This window comes from Myzus persicae, unplaced genomic scaffold, assembly GCF_001856785.1.
Source record: "Myzus persicae strain clone G006 unplaced genomic scaffold, MPER_G0061.0, whole genome shotgun sequence".
Lineage (NCBI taxonomy): Eukaryota > Metazoa > Arthropoda > Insecta > Hemiptera > Aphididae > Myzus > Myzus persicae.
Window position 1 is genome coordinate 115,615 of NW_019102099.1, and position 8,700 is coordinate 124,314.

The window sequence follows — 8,700 nt, forward strand, 5'->3', positions numbered from 1 at the left end:
TAGGAACTAAACTATTTTGTTTTATAGAACAGTCGAACAGTGTTGTGATCTAAGTACCTTTTTTACATTTTATTATGGAAATATAGACATTTTAACATTTATAGACGCAATCTGACGCACATTAGATAATAATATATTATAGGTATTAGGTACCTACCTATCTACTTGGTACCTACTTAGTACTTATATAGTTATATTACACAAAACACAAACAATTATAAAAACAATTATATTAGTAAAGTAGGTATATTGATGTATGTACTAAGTAGATAATATGTAATAATAATATAATATTATTATTTATTACCTACCTATTATGCCATTATGATACTATGATTATAATTTATAATTGTGTGGCCCTTATTACATATTTTTCACAGTACAAAATATGTACATTATCCACGGCTATTATTTTAACTTATAACTATTGTTTATAAATTATATCGTAAAATCGTCGCCATCAGCTGTCATCATTCATCAACATCTTAAGATCATACAATGTTTTTGTCGTTTATGATCGTTGACTGTAGACCGTAGTGGCATAGTCTATGGAATACTATTATTCCTTATACTATGGTCTATTATAGTAAGTATACTCTATACTGTAAATACCTACTACCTACTATATTGTTTATCTCGGTGTTATATCTATATATGATTACTATGAGTTATTGACTATTTAGCAGTTTAGCTAAGGTAGGCATTAACTAGAAAAAAAGCTAAATATTTAGTTTACCTATTTTTTACTTAACTAGTTAATTATTTTTTAATTAACTTTTTAACTTAACTAGTTTAATTAACAAGTTGAAATAACTTAGCTTTTTAAAGTTAAAAATATTTTTAATGGTTTTATACATAAAATAATATTAATCTAATACTATAATAATACTAATTATAGTAATACTTGATATAATGCTATTATTTGAAGTTTCTGTTTCTTGATAAAATAATATATTATATAAGGTATATAGAAAGAAGCAAAATACTCTTTAGTCTTTATGTGAGCCACCTGCTGTAAAAAAGTAAAAAAAAGTAGATAGAACCTTTTTTAAACAGACTTAAGTTAATATTTTGTTCATATTACCTTTAGACTAGACTGCGAGTTAAATTTATTATTTGCTAACTAATAACTTCTAATTTAACAACCTTGTGTTTACTAACATGACTTGGGTTACATATATTATTCATTTTATTTACATGCCCACCTTTAGCTTTAGGTCCTAGGTAATGAGGTATTTACAATATTTACATTTTCACATTTTCAGTATAAACGTATTATCTACTATAGGTTCTATATGTAGTTTAATAATATTATCTACTATTTATTTTAAAAGTAACAACTAACTGCACCTAATTTTATAAGTTTAAATTTATTCAAACTACATATTAAGTAGTATATTTATGCTTTTATTGTTAAAATATCTAAAGCCGCTTCCTTACAGTAGTGGTGTACTTTAAACGTAAGATTCTTATTTTTAGTTTCTTTATCTTGTCTGCCATATTGAGTGTAGGTAACTCTAGTCTCTAAGATTTGAATAATTTGATTGTACCTACATTAAATTGTATCATATATTATAAGTTATAAGTAAGTATATTGAAAACAGAAAAAGTGAAATAAGATGAAAAATTTGTATATTAGAATATTATTATATTTGTCAAACAATAATGAAATATGTTGTAATTTCTCCTCTACATAAAGGGCATCTGTAGTATGGTATTGTTCTGTATGGTGGCATCATTATGTATGTTTGATGGCAAGGAGCACACAATCCTTGATGTCTACATGGTAATGCTATGACAGTGGGCGTTGAGTAATGGCATATATAACAGCTTTCAGATATAATTGGTTCAACTGAAAATTCAAAGTATGATAATTAATTAAAGTATATAAATTTTAATTAATGCGTATTATGCATGCATGATTAATGATTATATATTTTTAGTGTAATATTTATTTACTGGTCAAGTCTTCAAGACTAATATATGTATTATTCGGTAATACTGGACGTGGTATATTTTCTTCTTCTTCTTCTTCATCGTCCAGCCAATGAATAAGATGAAATACTAAAAATAAAAGAATATTAGGACTATTATAGTTGTATCAAAGTGAGTATATTAAATTTTACTATTTATTTCCCCATCAACAATAGGCCATCTTTCTAAAATAAATTCCCTGGCATTAACTGGTTGCCGATTCTCAACGACCGGTTGTATTTCAGGAAGTGGAAGTGGTTGGGCAATATGTAATGGTCTGACTACTCCAAAATTTGGAGTAACATGTTTAGTACATGCCAAAAATTCAGTTACTGTGTAACGCCCTTCAGCTAACAACCTAGAAGCCAAATCGAGGTTTCGCTGGTGGTCTATCCAGATTTGCCGTTGTGGTTCCCTGACCTGGATACCATCAATTGCCAAATTGTAATCAGCCAATACACCACTTGAGTATGTAATTAACCCTTCTGCAAAATTTAAATGTTTTATAAAACCTATTATGGTAGATTATATTTTTTTGTTAGACATTTGCAGTGCCTTATAGTGATAATTAATTTAAATTTATGAAGACAAAAAATTTAAAAAAAAAACAAACATTTAATGTTTTTATTAAAAACAGTATGTACAAGGTAAATTAGTAAAAATTATAAAAATAAATTACTTAAAAACACCCATGGTTCTGGTTGATGCATATTACCCATGTGCATGCGAAGGTGTTGATGGCTAGTTTCCAACACGTTGTTTGTCCGCCAAATAACACCGTTGACAGACAAGATGTCTGCATTTGGTCCTGTATAATGTATACATTATGTTTTTAAATACACTGTAATTATTATTCAATATTTATCAATCAGTGTCAGTATTTTACTATTCATATTTAAATTATTAACAACTAAATAAATTAAAATAAATATGTACATTTAGTTTTAAAAAAATTTGTTCAATTACTTAAACAAATTTCTTTGTTATTAAAATTGACAAACAATTTTACAACTATGCTAAGTGAAACTAAAATGTTAAAATGTAATGCATCATATTCCCGATAACATCTTCTAATATTTTTCAGGTTTAACAAACCTTGGAGCCATGTCGATTTGTAATACTGGAAATATCTTTGAAATATTCTACAGCTTTCCACTGGCAAACTATTTTCAACATTTTCTGTGTAAAATTGTCTTATAGAAAGAAAGCCTTCCATCACCTTATCCACAGGCAAAAGTGGTAATGCCATTAGCATATGTATTATGTCATATGCATTTCGATGCCCGGAACATATTTCTATCATTCCTGTAATACATTTAAGATTATTTAATATATACTTATTGAACTATCAAAAATATTTATAAGCTTACCGAATTCTCCCACTTTTCTCCACAGAGCTTGAGAGCTATGGAACCAACAACCCCTTATTGTAACATTATTGAAAATTTCTTTCAATGACACTATTGCAGCTCTCTCAAAATCTACAATAATTGTTTGTGGTGTCCACTGTGGCTCAATTTCTAATAGCCGTTTAAATAAAGCACTGTAAGCCCTCGCTGTCTTTCTTGACATCAAAGCAAATGCTATTGGGAATCCCTAAAATACAAACATTTTATAATTTAAAATGTATAATCAGTTTGATACCTTTATATACTTAGATATGAGATTTATGAATAAGTAATAAGAAAAAAATCTTAGAAATGGTTTTATTGGTTTAAGGTAAGCTGCAATGAATATCACATTATAATATTTGTATATATGAATATAATTATTTTTAGGTATAACTCACGGTGTTAAATGTTATACCCATTATAACATATAGCTGTTGACACTCCCGGTTAAATGATGGAGCAGCAGCAAATGTACCATCCATCAAAAACGTTGATCCAGTCCTCAGTATACTGAAAAAGAAAACAAATAGGTTTTATACAATTATTATAATTTATTTACATAGATACCTATCAAGATAATTCATTTTCTAAGTACATTGTACATAGTATTTACTTTTTAATTTCTGGTAATACAAACAACATTGTTATCCCTTCTTCGGGGTCAGTGCCTATTTTTCCCATATAAATAGGTACATTATCCATCACTGGAAGATGAACATAGTCTCCAATCAATTGGTAATGGAAATCAGTCATGGTTTTTGGTGATGTAGGTTGATTCGATTTCCTATGCCTTTGCATGGTTCGCCGATGGGATACAAATGGACCAACATTTATATTAATGAATTCAGGCATAGAACTTGTCTAAGATATTAATAATATAGAATAAATTATTTAATATTTATTTTGAAGATGATGTAGATATATTTTTAAATATTATAAATACCTCATTGTAAATTATACGAAGCGAAATCTGTTCATTTTTGGAACGTTCGTTACAAATATTTCTGAATTTTGATACAATATTGTTTCTTACATGATTGTTTTCATGACCAACCGTTAACACAAGTTTTGTTTTATCATTTTTTGATATTTTACCTTTTGCTTTGCACCTAAAACAAGAAAATATAGCTATATGAAAAGGATTTTGTAAAATTAACAAATTTCAGAAATAAGGCTGTTTTTTTTGTTTTTTTTTCAACAATTACTATAATTATTATTTGAAAGCATGGTCGTAATTAGTAAAAAATATATATTTATGTATTTTTAATATTTTTTAGCTGCTATTATAACAACTTGAGGAACCTTGTATAGTATTACATTTTAGTATTTTACACCCATCAAAAAACATTTAATTTACATTTATTAAAAAAAAAAATGTAAAAAATGAAAATGTCTTGACGATAAATATCTCAAAAAGAGTCAAAATATTTTGACTACCTATATCATAATGTTTACATTTTATAATGAATGCCATACTGTTATACAAATACAATACTAATTAAAAAATTAGAAATAATCAAGATTTCATTAAGTTAAAACATAGGTAGGTATTTACCCGGTCTTCCACAATGAACATCTGACAGTCATATGCGATTTACAGTCCAATTTCTTCCAATAAACAAATCCATCTTCATCTTTGAACGTATTTCCTTGGCCTCTTAATCCTTCTAGTGTTGAAATTATTTTTTCCATATTTTAAATTAGTTAAAATAAAGTTTTAAAATATCGAAGACGTATAAATTATAACTTGTATCTTTTGGCTTGACTGTTAGCAGCAACAGTTTTGAACCAAATGAAAATGAAATTGTTTCAGCCTTCAGGGTAAGATTGTATGTATGTATGTATAAATATATTATTAATAGGTAGGTAATAATTTGGTACCTATAGATATCTAAGGGCCCGTATTATATAAGATGATCTCAGGTTAAGCCGCGGAATTCGGCCGGTAAAATCAGTGGGTTAAGCGTAATCGAAGTGTAATCGACTATTGTAATCAGAATTTAGAGTAATTTAGAGAATTTAGAGCAATCAGAATAATTCAAATTGTATATAGGTACGTTATTAACATGAATAACTATAATGTTCTTAAATATTATTACTGAAAATCCTTGACAGTTTCGGAATATAATATGTTACTCGTTACTAATATTCAATTTAATTCAAATGAAAATAAGATTATAATCCCCTAATTATAATTAGCCTTTAGCCTCCCCCAGTCCCCCCTCCAATATCACAACTACGCACAGTTGCACAAGAGTTCTGAATAATTCTGATTTCTGATTATAAAATCGATTTCGATTTACTTAGGTACTCTATTCCCAATAATTGTTGTTTGGGTTTTTAGTTTTTACATTCGTATAATAAACAATAGTCGATGACAATCCAAACACGTCATGGCCCATGGGTATAAAGAAATTCACAAGACAGACCCAAGTAGGTCACTGGTCAGTACTCAGTATAGACAGTATAGACATATGGTCACAACTCACAAGTCAGTAGGTATTCAGTATACCTATACCTACTGCAGACTAATGACTTGAGTGACAAATGAAAATACTGTCATCGATATCTGCGATGTGTGCTTGTGCAGGTTTATATCTATAAATTCCAAATACAGTTTTAAGTAGATAGTTTTTTTAAAAACGATGTATTCAAATTTCAAACCCAAATTTGAACGAGTACCTAGTTTTTTAATTATATTATTATATACTAACTACTAAGGATAAGTCCATGATAATATAGGTTTGGAAGATTTGGGGGCTATGATGATTTGTAAATTATAGTAATTACTAATTAATTCTAATCTATCAATATTTATACTTTTCAAAAACTGTTTAATTAAATACCTAACCTATACTAGATTAAATATTACGTATTTACGTATATTTTAAAGTTATGTTAAACCATTTTTCAGGACTAGAATATTATTATATTATTAGTACATTTTAATAACTCAGAAACTACTCGTAGGTACAAAATACTATTTATTTACCTAGGTAGTTATATTAATATATTTTATTTAAAAAAATCATTTGCTTAATAATTTGTAGTAAAAAGGGGGTTGTTTCTCGTTTAAAAAAAATAAATATGTTGATATCATTTCAGTTTTTAATAGAAGGGGCAAAAGTTATACCAGCACAAATGGGTAGGTAACTTAAAAAACAACCGCTTGCAAGCACATATTTATATATTATGTTCCTTTTTAGTATTTCCTCATAAGACACACCAACTTTCAGGCACGTACACACACAAAATATAAATATATTCCAACTATTAATTAGTTATTAACAATTTATCATTATGATTTGTGGCAATAAATTCTTAGTATCTACACAATATAATATGTTCCTATAATTAAATATAAGCATATTTTTGCGCTAATAATTAATATAATATAATAATGGTTAATCGAAAACCACTGGGCAACTCCCATTGGACTGATTTTAAAATCATAAAATCAGCCAGGGCCCAGGGGTAAATTCCCACCTTTCAATCCCACAAATTACGCCATTACACAGTACATTCCTTAAATGGTATAAAATATCTATGTAAGTACTTGAAAATATGGCCCTTATACGTAAATTTCACAAGTCCAAAATAAATGGCAGTATATGTGTGTGAATCACCCAGGATATTATATGATTCAACGTGTTACACATATTTTATACGTGTTATTTATTATAATACACCATACACGCCATATGCATATAAGGACATAGTTATTAGTATTACTATAGTAGCTATAATATTATATAATTTATACGCAATATGCATCTAGATTCTAAATATTTTATTAACTAACGCAACTAAGAGTTTGCATTTTTAATTAGGCACCTACTTACTTTAACATTTTCAAAAAAATTATCCACTTAATAATTTAAAAGGAAAGAGGTGTTCTCATTTATTTTGATAAATAAAAGATTTTATTATCATAGGACACTCCTTAAAAATATTGAAAATATGGCTTGTAAGTATAGATTCATTATTAAAGGAAAAAGTCGAGGTGAGCATGCTTAGTGTATCATTTTGTACCTATATAGTATATACCTATGTACATATATATTATATATAAACGAGAAAAGGCACGCTCTGACTAAACACCAATTCTCGAAAACAACTTGACTTATGGAGTATGGAAGCTAATTTTGTATGTAATTAATGTTCCTATAATCTATATAAATAATTAATATTAAAATACATTGCATATTATGTAAATTATTGATAAAACTATTAACAAAACATTAAAACTAAAATACACAAATCAAAATATATTAACCTTACAATGTTTTTATATAATATCAAATATGTTAAAAATTAAAATACTGAATATTATAAGAACATTCATATAAAATAACATTTCTTTGGTACGGGCCACACCGGGCGAGACAGCTAGTATATCTGTATAGGTATACTAACAATAATTAATATTAATATATTATATATTATATGGGAGTTCCACCCACCCCAAAAGTAGCCTTGACTTATACAATATGAATATATGATAAATGTTACATTGTTACTTGAGATTAAATGTTGTGCTAAATCAAAATGTACCCGTGAAAACTGTTTTGCGAACCTATATCATTAAATACATAATCGTCTAAGTATTACAATGTAATCGTCTTTCATTTTTTAAAAATAATTTTATAATAAACAAAACTATAACAAAATTTTTAAAAATATACAATTATGTTTAAAATTGATAAAATTAGAAATTTTACAAGCATCACTTAGTTGTCACTATTACTTATATACTTTATATTTTATAAATATTTTAAACTTATAAATGCTATTTTATAGTTGAATAAATTAAAATATATTTATTAGTATGTTTTTTGAAATTACCGCCAAAATCTGGGTATTTAAATGACGAAGGAGATTATAGTTAGAATGGGATCTAAATGTCTATGAGGTTCTAAATGTCCAAAGGGATCCAGTTGACGTACGGGGATCTACTTGTCGCGGGATCTAGGTGGTACGTAACCCCTATAGACCAATAGACCTAACTCAGGTGTGTGATGACGCCCCATCAAAATGTCATATTAGTATTATACTACCTATATACTCTATACCCTGTAACCATAATAAGTACTTAAATTTGGAATTCAAATTCTGGAAGGCAGAGTAAATTTTAATGATTACGATCTCAAAACATAAATGTTACAAACTAATAATATAACTGTAGTTGAATTTTCATGCCTCCATAGAAAACTAACAATAATCTCACCTCCATGGCTCCATACCCAATATTTGATACTGATATCGTTAATCTACTTAATTAATATTATTTTTCTAGTGCCTATTTCTTGTTTAGTCATAATTATGTAGGTACCTA

At 27.5% G+C, this 8,700-nt stretch overlaps 1 protein-coding gene across 1 annotated transcript; it reads right to left on the reverse strand.

The window, feature by feature from the left end:
* Positions 1–1,655: 1,655 nt before the first annotated feature.
* On the reverse strand, positions 1,656–2,101 carry LOC111031252 (RING finger protein B-like; the record flags this gene model as incomplete). Its single annotated transcript, XM_022311123.1, has 2 exons — positions 1,656–1,852; positions 1,960–2,101. Coding segments are annotated over 2 exons (339 nt in total), but the record flags the coding sequence as incomplete, so codon positions are not given.
* Positions 2,102–8,700: the final 6,599 nt, after the last annotated feature.